The 19,237-nt window shown below is 31.4% G+C and overlaps 3 protein-coding genes across 3 annotated transcripts; 2 read left to right on the plus strand and 1 right to left on the minus strand.

Moving 5' to 3' along the window:
* The first annotated feature begins 4,709 nt into the window (after positions 1 to 4,709).
* LOC114382818 (ribonuclease S-2-like) lies at positions 4,710 to 6,224 on the plus strand. The gene is made up of 3 exons (XM_028342455.1): positions 4,710 to 5,021; positions 5,390 to 5,585; positions 5,831 to 6,224. The coding sequence occupies exons 1-3, from the start codon at positions 4,770 to 4,772 to the stop codon at positions 6,076 to 6,078; spliced, it is 696 nt and encodes a 231-aa protein (XP_028198256.1). The 5' UTR covers positions 4,710 to 4,769; the 3' UTR covers positions 6,079 to 6,224.
* A 3,541-nt stretch (positions 6,225 to 9,765) lies between these two features.
* LOC114382826 (rhomboid-like protein 19) lies at positions 9,766 to 15,626 on the minus strand. Its single transcript, XM_028342468.1, has 8 exons — positions 15,449 to 15,626; positions 15,232 to 15,356; positions 12,367 to 12,427; positions 12,086 to 12,252; positions 11,609 to 11,714; positions 11,312 to 11,514; positions 11,073 to 11,210; positions 9,766 to 10,226 (listed from the first exon to the last, which is right to left on the minus strand). Exons 1-8 carry the CDS (start codon positions 15,470 to 15,472, stop codon positions 10,130 to 10,132), a joined length of 921 nt encoding a protein of 306 aa, XP_028198269.1. The 5' UTR covers positions 15,473 to 15,626; the 3' UTR covers positions 9,766 to 10,129.
* Positions 15,627 to 15,995: 369 nt separating this feature from the next.
* LOC114382834 (F-box protein At4g22280-like) lies at positions 15,996 to 18,235 on the plus strand. The gene is made up of 3 exons (XM_028342474.1): positions 15,996 to 16,449; positions 16,769 to 17,701; positions 17,842 to 18,235. The coding sequence occupies exons 1-3, from the start codon at positions 16,012 to 16,014 to the stop codon at positions 18,010 to 18,012; spliced, it is 1,542 nt and encodes a 513-aa protein (XP_028198275.1). The 5' UTR covers positions 15,996 to 16,011; the 3' UTR covers positions 18,013 to 18,235.
* The last annotated feature ends 1,002 nt before the right edge of the window (positions 18,236 to 19,237 follow it).

The raw sequence follows: 19,237 nt of genomic DNA on the forward strand, positions 1-19,237 counted from the left end.
AAAAAAAAAATATTAATGTCTTTTTTAAGTTTCACTTTTTTCGTGTTTGAACTTTTTTATTCTTATAAACAATACCTTCAATTAATTAAAATTATATTTTATATTCAATTTTTTTTCATTTTCTTCTTTCTAAAAGTTATATAATTCTATATATGTTCTCGTAAATATTTAATTAAAATAATGAAATTGAATTATAATATTATTAAATAATATTTACTAAGTTGATAAAAAAATTGGGAAGAAAAATAATATATCATAAACTCTATAAATTTTAAATATAAAAATAATTCAAATATATATATATATATATATATATATATTTAAATGAAATAATTTTTAAAAATATCATTTGTGATGGAATATGTCACTTGACAATTGTATAATTACAATTTGTGACATAAACATTGAGAGCGAGATTAAATTGTCACGAATTTCATTGGGATGGTTTTTGTGACCGCGACACCTTGAGAGGAACAAATTCATCACAAAATCCCCTCCAAATCCATATTTCCATATTTACTTTGACCGATTTTGTGACGAACAATGTTAAGAGGGACAAAAGTCCACCACAAAATCCCTTAAAAAGAAATCTATTTTAGTAACGGACTTGTGACAAAAATTTTAGAGAAGGAAAATTTCCTTCACTAATTTCGTCTCAAAGTAACAAATAAGCGTTTGTCACAAAAATCTATTATCCATCACAGCGGCGTCACTATCAGTGAGGAACTATCAAATGTAAGAATTAATAACTATTTGGAATCCTACTGCAAAGGTAAATGTAAATAATAAAATGTCCCGCATAAAAAAGAATAAAAAAATGTTGCATACAAATGCTAGCTCTCAAAAACACCGTAACTAATAGAAATTGTTATCTCATAATAAAAAATAGAAATTGTCATATAAAATTAAAAGTACCTAATATATATAATGAATATAAAAGATATTATAAGAAAATAATAACTACACAGTGTTTAGAAAGAATATATTTTTTTAAAATATTTTAATAAAATTTAGTACTTGTTAAATTATAATTTAGAACACCAACTATATAAAAAAAACAACTATTTCTTTCTTTTTTAAGCAAAGTATGATGTATTCTTTCTGTCTGAATATAAGTATCACATTTAAAAAATATATATCTTAAAATAAGTATCATGTGATTTTTTTGATGTAATACTAATTATTTTTTTACGAAGATCTCAAATAAGTATTATTTTAGTTTGTTAATGTAATATTAATGTTAAGGTTGGCTTTATAAGGTTTCTATTTCTTCCGTTCTAAAATAATAATCATTCTAAGTTGTTTTATAATTTATTTATTAGTTTATTTGTATAACATAATCTAATAAGATATTTATTTTAGGATGAAGAGTGTATTATGTTTGAAGATTATGTATTTATAACTTTTTTGTGTTGAACCGAGCAACACTTGATTACAATGAATTGATTGTTGAACTCTTACTCAGATATAAAACATTCAACCAATGAATACCACTTTCTCCAAAATAAAGGTTAGGTTCCCCCACCTTGGAGTATTGATTATTTGGCTCTGGTTAATTACCACTTAATTAGGAAGTGGCAGACTTGCAAGTTTGTACTCGTAATGGACGCTATTGGAGTGAGGGGGAGCGGGGGAATTATAAAAGCATAAAGTGAAAAATATCTAACAATTTGTTTAATGGATAATAATTTTCCCAATAAAGTGTCATAATCATGTGTTAGGCTTTTGCATTATTAAAAATTAAAAATTAAAAATTAAAAATTAATTTGTAATAAAGTACAATACTTTTTATTTAATAACCGAAATTTTATAATGACTTAAGAAGCAACGCTTTCATATTTTTCTTGAATTTTTTATATTAATGTATATTCTTTTTATTTGTCCTAACTTAATTATTTTAATTAGATATTGCTCACAACACTTTTTTTTTAACAAAACATTGTTTTTTTTAATGTAAGAGGATTATATCATTTCATTAATATATAATAACAATATTGATATAATCAGGAACACTATAAAAAGGATGTGAACTTTGCCTTTCAAAAAAAAAAAGGATGTGGACTAGCATAACATTGCTGAAGAACGAGCTACTAGATTTGACTTGCAAAACATTGCTAACAACACTTTTACTATAATATTTAATAACAAACGGATTTTAATAACTTCATTACCTATAAACAAGTTTTCAAATAAAGTTTAACTAAAATTACGAGTAAAGATCTATCATATAAATATTCTTCATAACAATATGCATTCTACAGTTTTGTCATAAGCACACTTATCATAAATTATTGAGGTGTAATGTCCTTTCATTTCGTCATGAGCACATTTATAATGAATTATCGAGCTGTAATATTCTCAGTTGATAAAAAAAAAAAGGTTTTAGAAGACATTTATTTCACGAAATATTTTAGTACTTTTAGAAATACGAAAGTGAGAATTCTTAATTCCAAGCCTCATAATCGCAAAACATAGCTAGCTACCACTAATTGCAGTCACAAAGTCATTTTTTTTCATACTCATCAACCTTTTTTGCCATTTATTATTTTCTCCTCACAATAGCTTTTTCTGTTCTTCTTTTTTCTCCCTCCCTCCTCTTTCATTTCTTCTTCTTCTTATTTTGCAGTTTTTTCAACACAATACCTTCTTCTCACGTTTTTTCTTGTTATTTTTTGCTTCTTCTCCATTAATGGAATGGTAGCTAATTTTTGCCCACTTTATCTATTGGCATTTGAGCTTACTATATTTCAAGATGGAGCATATGGATTTGTAGGATCCTTTTATGGTCTCTCAATTATTTGAAGAACCGTATTTTTGTAGTTTTATAGAGATATATTTGTTAGTGCTTTAATATAGATATTTTAATTTGTGTGCTTGAGATAGTTGTTTTAATTTGTAGTGCTTTTTTTTCTATTTGTGTTTAGTGACACATAATTTGGATTCTTGTTTTAGTTGTATTTGTACCTCACTTGGATAGTTGTAATTTAAAAACCATTCTGAATATATAATTAAACTTTGTGACACATTAAAATATTATATTTGAACTTTTTGAGAGTTGTGGTGCACTTATTCTACAATTTGGATATAAGAGGCTAAAGCACTAAAGTTAATATATGTAAAATGGCTAAGAAAGTTCATTTTTGTAGTAGTTCCTTAATGCAAGTTGCATCTAATCCTTTGTTTACATTCTAGATTGATTAAGATTGCGTATGTATAGGCTGGCTACCTAGAAGAGATGGGCATATGCATCACGTTCTAGTGGGTTTAATATTTCTTTGGAGAAATTATTAGCTTGGTCGAAAGATATTTTGTTAATGTATTTTTTTATATAAAAAGTATCTTTCAATTGACAATTATATACTAATTATTTTTTAGACATAAAAATCATGAATGTGCATTTTGTGATTCTGTAAAGTAATTTATAAGGTTGTTGAAGTTTATGATCTATAAGTTAAAAACGGAAAAGCTGAGAATTTCTAAAAACTAACTTATAGAATGGAAGTGTTTAGTGAAATTAGATAATAAATTAGTTAATAAATATAAAATGACATTAATGTAAAATATAAAAAAGAGTAAAAAAAAACAAGTCAATTAGTAAGGATAAAAAAAATGAAAAAAAAAAAGTTAATAACTTATAAGGTATAAGCTAATAGAAGTAACTTATAAAAATATATATAAGCAAGTTAAATAAGCTCATGTAGTAAACAAATTTATTTTTATGAAACCAACTTATAATCACAGTCTTTTTCACAGTACTAGAGTGACTTGTGACTTGCCAAAACAAACTCATAGAGCCTTTTTCATACACACACAATTAGAAAACAATTCTAATCAACATATTTAAGAGACCTAATTCTTCTAATTGTATTGATTTTTTATTTTTAGTTTATTAATATATTTATGAATTAAATTTTGGTTTAAAACTGCAATATCTTTTAACGTTATTATAATCAAATGCTGGATATAACTGTATCATTTTAAAAATTAGCTTCATATTAATTATAAATGGTTGAAATCCCTAAATTTTGTAGAGGATGCAACAACATAAACAAATTAAGTTAAATGAAAATATTTTACGATAGTGTATTAGAAATACTACATTTACAATGTTTTAATACACGATTAATTGTGTGCTGTACATGTGTGTCTGTGTTAAAATGTGTATTTTATTTTATACGGTCTATGAAAATTTTGCTTTAGCTAATTACAATTTCTCAAAAACTGTATGTTTTCCATTGTTGTGACATGTTCCATCTATAGTTGTCATCTCTTAGTCCAATCAATATTGGTTAGTGTTTTGAATATTAATGATGTTAACCTCGTTAGTTTCCTCTCCTTCTTACCTAGTACTACTGAACTCCAAAAACCAAAAATGTCTTTTACCTCGAAGGTTTTTCTTTCTTTTGCTACTGAACACCAAATTCAGGTTCACTTTAATGAATCTCACATAAAATCCATTCAATAAAGTCACATAACAATAGGATTTAGATTCTCTCCTGAAAAATAATCAGTACTATGATAATGTCATGCTATGAGTCACAAAGCCACAAATTAATTGCAATAAAAAGTAAAGCCCATTATTTGTGTAGGTTCCATCAATTTTATGTGTCTATGACGTTGGTCACTATAATTTAAATGTTTGAATATAATCAACAAGTAATTAAAGGGAAGGGTGAGCTGAAAATTTCTATATAAAGATTGGATATTTGGTCTTCAACCACAACCCAAAAACTACTGAAATTCCCAAAGGCAAAAAACAAAAATACAAGATGAAGAGCAAGTTCCTTTTTGTTTTCCTATTCTTGGGAATTCTTAACTGTGAAGCACAATATTTCAATGCCAACCCATACGACTATTTACAACTAGCCTTAAGGTGGCCTAATTCCTATTGCTTGACACATGAAGGTGGTTGCAGGGAAATAGTACCACAATATTTCACTATTAGCTACCTTCATCCCATGAGAAGAGGAGGCCCTGATCTGCGAAATTGCCCCTCACCATTTAATATGCCAAATAGCACTGTTAGTATCTCTTGCATTCCCATACATTTTTTGTGTTTTGTTTTCAAGTTTCCTTCACGGAGATTGTCCTTGAAATCTGATTAGACTAAGATTTTATTTGGTGGTTCAATTTTCCCCTAAGAAAAAATAATAAAGTAAAATAAATTAAATTTATTTCATAAGTTAAATAAATTTATTATAAACTCGTTAAATGAAAGAGTTTTTAGTAAAAGCTCAGTGTGTTGACTTAACGAAAGAAATTTAATTCATTTTATATTTTTATTTTCTTTTCATATATATATATATATATATATCAAGAAGTTTATCTAAACATGACTCTTCAAATTAGTTTGTGTAGCTGAAGAATTCAATAAATTGTATACATGCAGATGGAGACAAACAAGAATGACCTACTCAAATACTGGCCTGATCTGAGAACTGATAATTTTATTGAGAGCAAGTCATTATGGAGGGACCAATGGAGAATGTTTGGTTCATGCTATAGTATGATGCCAGATGACTATATTGTTTATGCACTCAACAGTAGAAAGAGAAATGACCTCAAGAAAATCTTGACAAATGCAGGTAAATAAGTAATTCAAGTTCATGTTTCACACACAAAAAGTTAGGGGAAAAAAAATAAAACGTGATGTTGTTTTGAGGTTGCATTATTTATCTTATAATTGCTAGAGTTTTTGGTATCCCCTTGACAGTTAGGAATGAGTTACTATGTTAATATAATGTTCTTTCTTGAAATTTTCACTCCTAATTTAAGGAACATTAATATAATGATCCTAAATAAAGGTATCTGATTTTAATATCATTGTTAGGTATTGTTGCAAGTGGAAATCCATATCCAACACGTAGGATACTACAAGCTTTCAGGAAAGCTTTAGGTGTGAATGTTGACATAGTTTGTGAGCCAGATAGAAGTGGAAATGTTTATCTTGCAGAGGTCCATCAATGTGTTGATGCTGCTGGAACAACATCTATAGACTGTGACAATAAGGCAAGAGGATGTGATGATGACCCCATCTTTCCCTACATGGGATTCCAACCGGATAAAGATCCCAATTAAGTAATAACACCATGCAATCATGCAAAATCTCCTTATTGTATTACCCCTATAACAACTATGTATTCAAAATAAGGGGTTTTAAGTGTATGCTAAGGAAATAATTAATAAAATATTTGAATAAAATTCAGAAAAGATTTGCCCAAAAATGTGCAAAACAATTTTTTTTTTACCACGTTTGATATAAAAAAAAAGGGTACACACAATATGGGAGTTGAATTATTCGATTCTTAAAAACGTATTAGTGAAAGCTTGAATAAACAAATATAAGTTTAAAAGTTAATTAGTTTGTAATATGGAAACTAAGATACCTGAAGGAGAAAGGAAGACAATTTCACCCACAACAATTTATATTAGTTCACTCTACAACTTAAGAGTTACGTTAAGTCCTTTCACCTAATTAAAGGATCTTCACTAACAATAACAACTTACAACAAGTATATTTTGAAAGTAACAGTAATATGTAACCTTGACACGAGGTTACAAGTATTAAGTATTCTTTTTTACAAGTCTTTTTCATCTTTGAAAATGTTTACATGATGATAAGGTAACTCAATATAGGTATGGATTTGAAACTTAAGTTCAAGATACAAATCTTTTATAACAAATGTATATGAAAGAATTAGAGTATTTTCTAATGAAATTAGTTCAGAAAGCGTTCAATTCTCTATCTCATATTCGTTTAAGACATGCTTTTATAATCAAAGGAGAAGTATTTGTTGAAGGAGGGCTTCCTATTTTGATTGTTCATTAAATACATGAAGAGTTTTTTAAGTTAATGTAGAGAAGGCTTGTCTTTTTATAGAAAAGACTCAAATGAGAGAAAAAGTTATTGCACTATTGAACTGACAGTTTATCTAATCTGACTGAGTAAAAGTTCTTTCTATTTTTTCCTCTTTATCATGCAACATAGAGACTATATGCAACTTATGCGTTGACCTACATTTTACAAGAAATTTGGCAATTTAGTTAAAACAGGTTAGAAACACTTAGCCAAAATCTTAAAAACACTTCATCCAAGGACCAAGGTAGTTAAAAAACTTTTTAGTCGAAAGACTTATCAAAGCACATTCTTGTATAGTGTGTAAATAAAGATCCAATTAAATAGGGGCATTGTCTAAAAGGCGATTTAGAAGCATTTTGTGAAAAAAAAAATATTGAACGGTTTTTTTAGAAAAAACACAAAAGTCAGATATTTGTACGCTTTTCATGTAAAGCCATATATTGGACACTTTGTTAAAAAAAATAAAAAAATCTCACAGCTTTGGATGATTAGGATTTCTTTCGGAAAAAATAATTGTCTTTCAAGGTGATTTTTCTAGAAATAGTTCTAAGCAAAATATTTTAAATATATATAATTATACATGAAACACATTGTTAGATTATTCATAATTTTTAATTTCTTTGTTTTCATCAACATAATTTTTTTAAGTATTATACACTTCATTCATTCACATTTGGCTCCATGTTGGATATCTATTATTTTAATTTGTAAAAAAAAGAAATAGTTAAGATGAGATGTTCCAATCCTGCATCTGTACTTGTCATGCCATTTGTGATTGTGGCTTTGCCTAGGATTTAGATCGTTGGAAGGCATACGCAAGCCCTACCTACAAAATTACATCCAAGATTTAAAAGTAAATAAATAAAAATATTTTTTGATTATTTCCTAAAATTAACTAATAAGATATAATATAGTTAATTGATAGATACATAACTAATAGCCTATTTGATTCTTTGAAAATTGTTTTCTAAAACAAATGTATATTATTTAATACAATTTCTCATCTAAAATCTATTAAATTTTGAAAATTATATATTTTCAAAATAATTGTTTTAAAAACCCAAAAAAACAAAAAACAAAAAATAAGTGGAAGATGTTTTTGAACATTTTTAAGTATTCTATTAAAGTTCTCAGGGGATGGCTGGTCAACAGTATTCTTATATTCATGCTTACGTGACTTTGTGTGTCATGTAACTAGACTAAATGAGGTGTAAGCCGAGTCCAAGAGGGCAATCGTGTATTCCTATAATTAGGGATGTCAAAATAGATTAAACCAGACTGGTTAACTTATTTAACAGGCTAAAATGAGTTTTGTTAGATTATATAATTCGATTTACATATTTTGCATCCAATGGATTTAGAGGCGGGAGGGATTAGGTCGATCTGTCGAGTTGGAATTTTCCTTTAGGATGTTTTTATGAATTGAATGATTAAATATTACTTTATTAGACATAATGTTTTCTAGAATATTATGGATTTCATGTTATTTTATTAATTTGCATAACATTTGTTTAACTCATGATGATAACTTATATGAAGCATTTATGCCAAGTCAATTTATTACTAGGATAATATTCTTGTGATTTTGACATTATATTTAGATTATTTATATTTATTTTTTATTTTATTTATTTGGTAACTTAACATGTGAAGTTCATCGAATTAGATTGATTATATGAACCCAACCATCTAAAAATAAACCGATTGATTTGAGTTTTTTTTATCATATTTTAAATAAAAAAATTAATGAGATATATAAAGTGATAACTAGAGAAAAAAATAAATTTAAATAAAAAAATATTTAATCATTAAAGAGTAATAAGTATTATTATTTTGCATTAGTATGAAATTAAAAATTTATATAAAATAGATAACAATCAGAGACAAAAGCTTAAAAGTATGATAACTTATTTTTTTATTGTAACCAATAACTCAAATCAAATCAGTCTTAATCGAATTGATTTAGTTTAGATTAAACCAAAAAAAATCTAAACCTAAATCAAACCAACCCAATTAACTTTAATTGATTCAAATCCACTTAATTATATTTTTACTCACATACATAAGGATGTCTATTTTTTTCGGTCTCCCAAATAAAAATGTCTCTGAAATTCAAAAAACATTCTTTTTTTCCTTCTCTCAAATAAAAATCTGTATTTTTTTAGTCCCTCATACTTGCAAAGGAACTAAAAAGAACATTTTTTTATTTTAAGAATAGAAACTGCAAATTTTTATTTGAGGATTAAAAAAAACCCTAATTGGAGTAATTAAACATAATTAAGCTGATTCAGTTAAATTTTGGCGGGTTAACTCAATCCGTTCTTAGCCTAATTTCACGGTCTAATAATTTGCAAAACATTTTTTTTTTCAAATAAGCTAATAAAAAATGGATTAGGGATGTTCACAAGGGACTAAAAACAAGCCCCCTAATTTGAGGAACTAACACAAAAGGCCACCAATGCCACAACCAAAGAAATTGCTTGCATATTCACGAGTGGCTACAAGTGGAAACACTAGGTCGTCTACCACAATAGTTTAATAAGATTTGCTCAAATTTGTCATCAACGCATTTTCATCATTTTATCACGATAACCAAATATGACATACGCTAGTTTCCACTATCATTATTAACTTTCTTTTACCACTGAACCATGGATTCCACAAGAGGTTGGTTGTTTTGTCGTATTATAATCCAGATGGCGGGTAGTAAAAATCTTCACTATCATCATTTGGGAGCACAAAATGTATTGTGCAGCAAATATCCGATTATGCAAGGATACGGTAGGCCGTAGTGAAATGAAACTAAAGCCATAACATTAAAATAGGTAGAAAAATCTTGCACCCTGCAATACACTTCAGGGGCAGATGTGTATGATTCCACTTCTTGCATAACCCAAAGCTGTCAATATTCAAAACGTTGGGGCTGCTATCTCTTCAAGCTCAAGAACTTGCATGGACATCTAATGACATTCTAATTCCCTCATCCATGCAGTTGCATTATAAAGTTTGTCTTTATATGGGAGACAACAACTGAAAAACTCTTTAGATTCTATGTATTTGTGTAAAGTACACAAGAAAGTCAAATATATTTATCTGACAAAAGAAAGAGAAACCTTCGGTTTTGTAAAGATCATAGTCCATGGCAAAACCACATTAAAATTTTCCTTGACCTAAACAAAAAATTTCTAATTACTGTACGACCTCTGAAAATATCACTCCTAATAGGTGCATATTGCCTGAACTGATCCAAAATTTACAAACGCTGGGGAATTATACATTTTCCTCAGCCTCTCTTTGCAACTCACGTCGTGCAACAGCCAACCTCTCTGCAGCCAATCGTTCTTCCAGTGCTCGAGCACCTCTTTCTCTGCATGAACAGCACCAGTTGGCATGGCAAGTTATTATATGCAGTACAATAATTACAAGAATGATGCAACAGTTGTTATTGCAGTCAATAAAATCTGAAAATAATGCTAAAAAATGAAGACAAGGAATTTTAAAAGAGTCACCCCCTCTATCCCTCTTCCAAAATAAAGTTCTGCCATTTGGAATAGTATTATGATATTTTATCAAAATAATAAATATCTCAATGGAATAATGCTCCACTCTTTGTCTGAAATAATGCTCCACTATTAGTTAAATATGATTGCTTTAGTTAGTGTTGTAATAGCACATGGAAAAGTTCATAGCATGCTTCTTGAGTTGAACACCTAACAAAATCAATTACATATCCAGATTCAAGTACAACTTTGATCTCACTAGTTTTTCAAACCAAAAGAAAAGGTCTGTGTTTAGCCACTATGATAAGGAGTTAAAGTATTAATAGACAGAAGCCAGGCTTTTGATTCTAATTCCTTTCCTTCTATAAGATTATTTGCTTTTTTATGGATAGCAGAAAGATAACATGACAACTAGAAATTTGAGAATAAAAAGCAATTTTACTTTTAGATAAAATAAAACAAGAAAAAGAAAGGCAAGAAAAAATATGCACTCAGAACATTTATGAACAACTTATCTGTTTTGTTTGAGCTGAATAATTTATCTAAAAGAAAGCCAATAAAGCAACCAAATATGCAAAAAAATTGATTCGACACTTGCACCTGTCTATTGTTTATTTATTTGATTTTCCTGCACGACATGCTCCACAGAAGCAATTTCTACTTGACAATAATAAGTGACCCAATTAAAGTTAACAACAGCTATGTAGAATTACCGTCTCCTGGATGCCTCAATTGAGTCCGAACCTGGTAAAGGCTCACTTTCCAGACTGTTGCCTTGACCATCATTAGAAGCATCATATCTTCCACAGAGCATTCGATGAAATATTGAAGCGATAGGGTCTATGACTGGTCTACAAGGCAGCAAAAACATAAAAAAGAGTTTCTTAAAATCTAGACAGACAATACTACAACTAATCACTTATTTTTGCTGCAAACTAAAAGCTGAAATTACCTTAAAAATTCTGGGAAAAATGTGGAGAAAGCAAAATCTTCACTCAGATCACCTCTATGTTTAGTTTCTGGTTTCCTCTGCCAGTATCTAAGATAAATCCAGCTTATATACGTGCCAGATATAATGGTTGGAAGATATGCTGTAGCCTCTAGTGTCCAGAAGCTAATAGCAATGGAAAGCAATACAGTGATAGATGGCAACCACTGAAGAGGTGTAAGTGGCAACAAATTTAGGGCATTTGCATAAACCTATTTTCGCTGATAAGTGACAAATTAGAAGAGGATAAGAGTATCAAACCTTTGTTTTTATCTTAATGAAAGGAAGCTCTTGATCTGGTATAATTTGCTTAATGCCAACCAAGAAACCAGATACAACTCCATGAAATCCAGAAAGTGGCATGTAACTAGAACATTCCACAAGAGTATTAAGATCAAAAAGAATATTTGTTCAAGGTGGATATAGAAAACTGAATGTCTCTTCAGATTTAACAGATAGCCTAGAAAATAAGTAACTTGGAAGTCTGGGGGACCACCAAAACAGAACTTCTGTTCCAATGTTTTCTAAATGTCAAAGCCAAAAGAGCACAAATAATAAAACTTCAAATGGTCCTCCATTTAGATTTTAATTTTAAAATTTTAAAAATGGAGAGCCAAAATGTAGCACAAGGTGTGGGAAAGGGAGAAATATAATACTCTGAAAGAAAAATATGACAAATCATCATGAGCAGCAGAAAGAAAATATCCTCTCAGATTGTAATGGATTTTATATACTTACAGGTAAGTCTCCAGCCTTGTAATGTAGTATAAGGCAATAGCAGTGATGAATAAACATACTGAAGTTAGAAGATTAACCACAAAGATAAATTTAAAGAATTCCCTGGAGCCCCATATTGGTTCAAGCAGCTTCCCAATAAACAGGAGACTTAATGTGCTGACCACTACCTATAAAATTGTACAAACCATGTTAATTGTGAAGTTTTTCTTGTAAGCAAGATTTACAACTCTGGTAATACAATGAAATATGAATAGTGAGTTCAAAAGGCAGCATGTGCATACCCCATATATAGATTGTTCAACATATCCAGCTGTAATGAGATTCCAGGCAAATGGGATTGTCCTGCAAAATGAACAGAACAGGAAAATAAGTTCTAAAACAAATTGAAATATTGATGGTATAGTAACCTACATAATCACACTTATATGGAGAACCCAACAACCACAGTAGTAAAAAGAATTAGCTTTGTGTTGATTCAGTTATATATAAACTAACATAAATACTTAATCTAGCAATACCTGAATTTGATGTCTTTGTGGTCTGCAAAACAACTCTTTTCATAAAAACTAGGAAATCGTGTTAGCAGGTAGATATTATAAGTTTTAAAACTTTACTTCTATCTTATATTCGTGAAAAACCTCCCCCAAGTAACTAAAGTATGGAAAAAGAAATAAAGTTCTTGGCATTAATCAAGATGATACTTCTTGAGCTTCGAAAGATGAAAGCTAAGTTAAGATTGGTCAACACAATTGGTGACGCATCAGAACACAAGACTTAGGCATAACCCTTCCAGAATTTCTTCTAGCCTCTTCTTCATCCACACACAGCTCCTTGTCACTCCACTCCTTGCATGCTGCCTCTTTTCTTCCATTTTCTTCTCCCAAGATCAAACCCCCTTCACCAAGAATTTGAATCTGGACTCCTTTCTTGCATGCACCATGAAAGACTCCCCAGATCAGGAGCTTTGATACTAGTCCAAAAATTAGAGAGAGAGAGAGAGAAAGATATGATAGGATTTTATTCATGAGATCTCCCTTAGCACTAGATCAGTGAAGCCAAGTTAGGAAGAGAAAGAATGAATACAAGTTGCTCACCTAAAGATTTCAATAGCTTGGGATCTCTCCCCCAAAACCAATCTTTAACCAGAGAGAATGCACCAATGATTTTTTGATATCTTGAAGAGAGTAGATAAAATGATTTTTAACAAATAGAACCCCTAAGGGGAGTAGATAAAATTATTTTTAACCTCATTAAAAGGGATATAGAGGGAAACCACGAAGGACACTGGAAGAAACTGTAAAGGGGGATCTCATGGTGAATAATATCCTTGAGAATTTGGTTTTTAATCAAGCCCAATGATATCATGTGATCCATATAGCAAACCTCACTTAGAGAGATAAGGCTGTTGTAGTTGTTGTTGTCACATTTCTCTTATATGTATTTTTCTGTTTTTTTCTTTAATCTGTCCAACCTATTATCAAAAGGGGAAATGAAAGTTCTTATCAAGACTAACTTCTAAAACTAAGTTTTCAAAACTTTAGCTTCTACACGTTCAAAATTATAAATCTCAAAAAGTATTTCTAAACACACCGAATGAAAGTTTTCAGTTTGTTCTATCTGTTCATTATATTTGGCAAAGTTGATAAGAGGTGATCAGAAAATCTTCTCAACTACATCCTGTATCAGATAACTCTTCTCAACTATATTATGTATTTGTGGTTGTTGTGCTCTAATATCTTATGCTTTAAGCCATACCTATTGTTCAAACAACTTAAACAGGCTCAACCACGGGCTCACAAAACTTAAGCCCAAGCTACATAAATATCCTATCTGCATTTTATTTATCCTTAACCCTCCACTGAAATGCTCAATGTCCTCATCAAGCCCAGCTTACCCCGAGGATCCTTCCTAAGGAGATTTATAGAGACACTAGAGTCAGTATTCAGTACCCATGCAATTGAGAGTTCGCTGGACATCAATTCAAAAATGCCCATCACCACCAACAAGCCATTTTGGAGGGAAAAAAAGTTAACAGCATGGTGACTTGGCTGGACACTTTCATTATATCTATAGACATGAAATCACAAGCAAAATCCACCACAGTACTGTCATTAGACTTGTTATGTAATTACGTTACATAATAACTCCTACCAAAATTTATCCTAGAAAAGGTTATGTACTTGTTATCATTTACGACAAGTAAAGCAGCCATGATTTAAGGAATTTGATTTGGTGCACCTAAATCTTGGCACAAGTAATGCAACATATACCTTTAATACCTAATACCAAGGTTGTAAATTGCGGTAATGGTAACAATTACATCGCAATGCTTGACATTGAGGGAAACTGCAGACAAATGTAACTGCAATAGCAGTCAGGAAGCAGTTGCAAAGAGTCCAAAAACCTGACATTGTGGCCGAAACTTCAGTCACAAACCAATTTTTCAAACCTTGCCTAATACGTTCAATTGTCACATACAAGATACAACATACTTCCATTGACAGATGAGAGGTTAAGTTTGATCTCTGCTGGGTGACATGGTGAGTGATTTGAGTTCAACTCATCCTTTCCGCTGTGTTGCCATTGCGAAAATGTCAGCCACTACCTTCTTTTAATGTTTCAGTTTAATCTGTCCTCAAAAACTTATGCAATTTGTATTAGGAGTCATTAACTTGTAACTTCAGCTTACGTTATGATTGGCCAATTATATGCAACCATATCTTAGCGGTTTCAATTTAAGTTTAATTACACGTTACTCGCAATTTAAATACTATTCTCCTAATCAATGTCATTTTACATGCGTATACAAATCTGGAATTTAGGTAGGATCTCACAATAATCATTACAAATTACAATCACGCAGTTTTAAGTGTCTCCCCTCTCGATCCTCCACCATACAACTAGAAACTATGGACTATTGGAATCAGAGATGATTAGTAAAGTAAATAAATAATAAATCATATGATGGGTTTAGATTGCGATGAGCCAAAAAAAAACCTTTATATTATGGGCAATTGCGGGAAAATGCATCAATGCGGTTGCGGAGAGTCAAAATACCTTGATGTTGCGGTGCAATTTAAAACCATATATACACATTTTAATTATGCATAGTGTAACATGCAATTCACTATGTTAGGGCAGGGTACCTGGCGGGAATAAGAGCAAGATAGTTAACAGCTGAAGGGATAAACTGAACCGCAATGTGACCGCAAACAAGCACCACCGCAAGGCCCTTGCATAAACGCGTGAATCCAGAGAAGAGGCCCGTGCCCTGCCACCACAATAAAAAAAGAACAAAAAAAAAATTGAAATGAGGAAGCTTCGAAATTTGGAGAAATTTGTAGAATCGGAATGAAGAGTTACCCCTGAAAGCGCTGGCGTGCTCATGGACTCGGCGGTGATCCGAATCTGAAGAGGATCTGATCGGATCTGATCTGATAATGGGTTTTGTTAAACAAACGTTGTTTTGATGGCTACACCTGGAATGGTGGTAGATGAGGATCTGATCTTGAGATTTACACAAACAGTGATGATGCAAATAAAATACTAACACGTTACTATTTTGTTATATAGTACTGTATTTTTTTAAGAAATTAAATTATTTTATTTGTAGCATATCTGTATGAATGTTGTATGATAAAACTAAATTTAAAGTAATTAAAGATGTGAAATATTTTAAATTAGAATTTATTTTAAAAGTTTAAAAGTGTTATTATAAAATAAATTTAATGAAATATATAGTGTAAAACAAATTCTAGCTGATAAAAAAAATGTAAAACAAAATTTCATGATTTAGTTTATGTATTAAAAAAACTAGAGTAAAACAATGATTTAGCCCGAATTTAAAAGTGACTTACCAAAATAAAACATCCTTTTATATATTATATATAAATAAAAAAATCCACGATACCCTAACACAGAAAGCGATGGCGCCTAAACATGACTTAGCCTACACGAAACCAGGTTCCGCCGTGGAAGTGAGCATCGACGACGATGGCTTCAGCGGGTCATGGTTTTCCGCCACCATTGTCAGCAGCTGGGCCATCGACAGGTTTTTGGTCAAGTACCATAACCTCGTTGAGAATGAACTAAGTCACACGCCGCTGCAAGAAGTTGTCTGTCTCCACCAGCTCCGGCCACTGCCCCCGCCGGAAAAACATCGGGACTTCAAGTCCGGCGATAAGGTGGACGCATTTCACAACGACGGCTGGTGGGAGGGTCACATCACGGGAAAATTAGGGAATGGAAGGTTTCGTGTGTATTTCAGGGACACGGAGGAGAACATGGTCTTTTCCAAGAAGCAGCTCAGGACACACTGCAAGTGGATCAATCACAATTGGGTTTTCCCAACTACAGATCACAAGGTACTATTTCATATGCTAAGTTTTTTTTTTTCTTTTGTAAACGATAGTAATCAATTTTAGAAGATAATCAAGGGGGTGTAGCTCACTTAGTTGAGTAGGTTGTTGTAAACTCTTGGATATCTGTCTTTTTTTATTGTTATTATGAAAAAGTTTAGGGGAGTTTGATTTCAGGACTCAACAGGATCGGGGCAGGTCTCATCAGATACCTGTCTTTGATTCCTACTCGGATAAAAAAAAAATTATTTGTTGAATATTTTATTGATATAATAATATCTGCATGATCTAAAGCTAGTATGTTGGTGTAATTTTCTTGATTCAGGTATCGGTAAGTGGTAAAGAAACAGAGGGGAAGAAACGGAGGCGAGACGAGAGGGACAGAATCAGTGAGTTGCCAGACTGCATTCTGATGCATATAATGAGTTTCTTGGACACAAAAGATGCTGTTCAAACTTGTATTTTGTCTAAACGATGGAAAGACCTCTGCAAATGTCTCACTGATCTCACATTCCGCTCCCCGTTTAGATGCAAATGCAAGAAGTATTTTAGGAAATTTGTGTCTTGGGTTTTGTCTAGTCGAAATGACTCTTGTTCCCTACTTAATGTTGATATTAACAACAGCTGTATTGAGACTGAAGAGTTAGATAGGGTCATCAAATATGTTATGTTTCACAATGTCCAGAAGTTGACAATGTATATAGGTTTAAGCAGCAGACCCAATTTGGATTCCCTCCCTTTGGTCTTTTGCAGCAAGTCTTTGACTTCCCTTAAGCTTTGCCTTATGCATGATCCCTCTTCTAGAATAGTACTTCCTAAATCTCTGCACTTGCCTGCATTGACAAGTCTTCATCTTCAATGTGTCAATTTTACAGCAATTGACAATGACTGTGCTGAACCCTTTTCAAACTGTCACTTGTTAAATACTTTATTCCTATGGAATTGTGAAATGCATGACAATGCAAAAGTTCTCCGTATATCTAATTCTACCCTTTCCCATTTGAAAATAACCAGTTACATAAGTTTTCTTACAACACAAGCTTTCCAAATTGCACTTTCTACACCAAATCTTAGTTCTTTCACTATCATTGGTTTTGCTCCTCACCAACTCTCTTCCTCGTGCAATCTTGCTTTTCTTGGATCAGTGTATATTGGTGTGTGGTTTGTCTCAAGTTCAACCTTCATAAGATGCCTGCAAGTGCTAGCCAATGTTAAGATATTGAAGCTAAGTTGGGAAACGCTTCAAATGATACTATATGTAAGTTACATTAGCATGTTTTTGCCTCTTCATTTTTTTAATGCTCATAACATGTATGCATTCATATGTCAAAATTTTTGTCAATAGTCAGTCTTTCATTTCAAAATCTTCATTTAAATATGTATTCTAATTTTGTGTAGGATCTCTCAAATTCCAATTCAACAATGCCTCAACCCCCTTGCTTTGTTAGATTGGAGTCGTTGCATGTGGAAAAAGAATCATGCCAACGATCTGATGGAGAAATAAACAATGTGGTGGAGTACTTGCTTCAAAACTCTCCAAAGGCTAGAGTTGATATCATAAGTGCTTAAAGTGATATCCATCCATAACTCATTAGATTTTTACATATTATATATAGCTTTCGCTTATTTTATGCTTCCCATATTACTCCCAGTCCTAGAAGCTCCAATCTTACAGCAAGCTATAGGTTGATATATTGTAAGTGTCTTGTTTATAAGGCCTGTTACAGATTTTCTTTTTACTTGGCATTAACAAACGAAAAATATTAAATTTAAGATAGTGCCTCTTTGATAACTATGTCTTTGAAACATACAGACCTTTTATTCTTTTGGTGTTGGAGAAGGATAGTCAGCAAAATATTCTGTTTACACTAGAATTGAGCCTGCATTACGAAGCATTTATTGATGTAACAATTTATATAGCATTTATTGATATTAGGAAACGAAGATCCTACATAGCAGTGCAAATGATTAAACCATCAAGTTGAAGCATATTACTATTTTACACAAGACTAGATTCCAAGAGTGATTTCATTATGTCGCATTAAAAGAGAAAGAAAGGTGCTTTGTCTGTGACACCACTTTCTCTCTTTAACACCTGCAATCCAAGTACAACTGAAAGTTGGGTTGTTCCAATATAACACTCCTTAACTTAATACATTAGTAAAAAGTCAAATTTACCATGTATTTCCACACACATTCATCTACTGATACTTACCCATGGTATTTATCAGTTGGCAGAATTAATAACTGTCATTTGCTGAAGAAGAATGGCCACTATCGAGTATCAAAATTGATTGTTCAAATCCCCACTAGTTGCTTCAAACTAGCATAACCAAAATGACACTACCAGCCCTTTGACAAGAGTTGTATACAAGTCAAAAAGCAGGCATCAATCAATTTTTCTCCCTACCTTTCTGGTTCTCATTCTTAGAGTGATAACCAAATTATTAGAACTATTTAAAACCATCTCAAAAAGATTTATGTGTGTGCGCTTGGCTCCTGAAGTTCACCACCAGTGAAGACTCATAATTTATTGGTTTTCGGCCATGGAGATTGTCTAAGTGTTCGGAATAATACTTCAAAGTGAGAATTTTGCTCACAGGATTCGGAGGGGAGCCACTTTTTCTGATTAATAATTTAATACACAATCTAAGATTGAGAAAACTACTCGAGACTTTGGCCAACTCAAGAACGGGTTTGCAATGGGCAAACATTGGTGATCTTAGAAATTTGGAAATAAAAATAATGTCTGGCAACTCACTGATCCTATCTAAACGCGAAGTTGATTTTGAAT

This window comes from Glycine soja, chromosome 2, assembly GCF_004193775.1.
Source record: "Glycine soja cultivar W05 chromosome 2, ASM419377v2, whole genome shotgun sequence".
Classification (NCBI taxonomy): Eukaryota; Viridiplantae; Streptophyta; class Magnoliopsida; order Fabales; family Fabaceae; genus Glycine; species Glycine soja.

Bases quoted from the DNA above. Each gene is read 5' to 3' on its own strand.
- LOC114382818 (XM_028342455.1), top strand. From the start codon at position 4,770: ATGAAGAGCAAGTTCCTTTTTGTTTTCCTATTCTTGGGAATTCTTAAC. The intron at 5,022-5,389 runs GTTAGTATCTCT...GTATACATGCAG, and splicing joins TTAATATGCCAAATAGCACT to ATGGAGACAAACAAGAATGA. The intron at 5,586-5,830 runs GTAAATAAGTAA...TATCATTGTTAG, and splicing joins GAAAATCTTGACAAATGCAG to GTATTGTTGCAAGTGGAAAT.
- LOC114382826 (XM_028342468.1), bottom strand. From the start codon at position 15,472: ATGAGCACGCCAGCGCTTTCAGGG. The intron at 11,211-11,311 runs GTAATTTCAGCT...GCTGCCTTGTAG, and splicing joins TTTTTCCCAGAATTTTTAAG to ACCAGTCATAGACCCTATCG. The intron at 10,227-11,072 runs GTAATTCTACAT...CTGTTCATGCAG, and splicing joins ATTGAGGCATCCAGGAGACG to AGAAAGAGGTGCTCGAGCAC.
- LOC114382834 (XM_028342474.1), top strand. From the start codon at position 16,012: ATGGCGCCTAAACATGACTTAGCCTACACGAAACCAGGTTCCGCCGTG. The intron at 16,450-16,768 runs GTACTATTTCAT...TTCTTGATTCAG, and splicing joins TCCCAACTACAGATCACAAG to GTATCGGTAAGTGGTAAAGA. The intron at 17,702-17,841 runs GTAAGTTACATT...AATTTTGTGTAG, and splicing joins CGCTTCAAATGATACTATAT to GATCTCTCAAATTCCAATTC.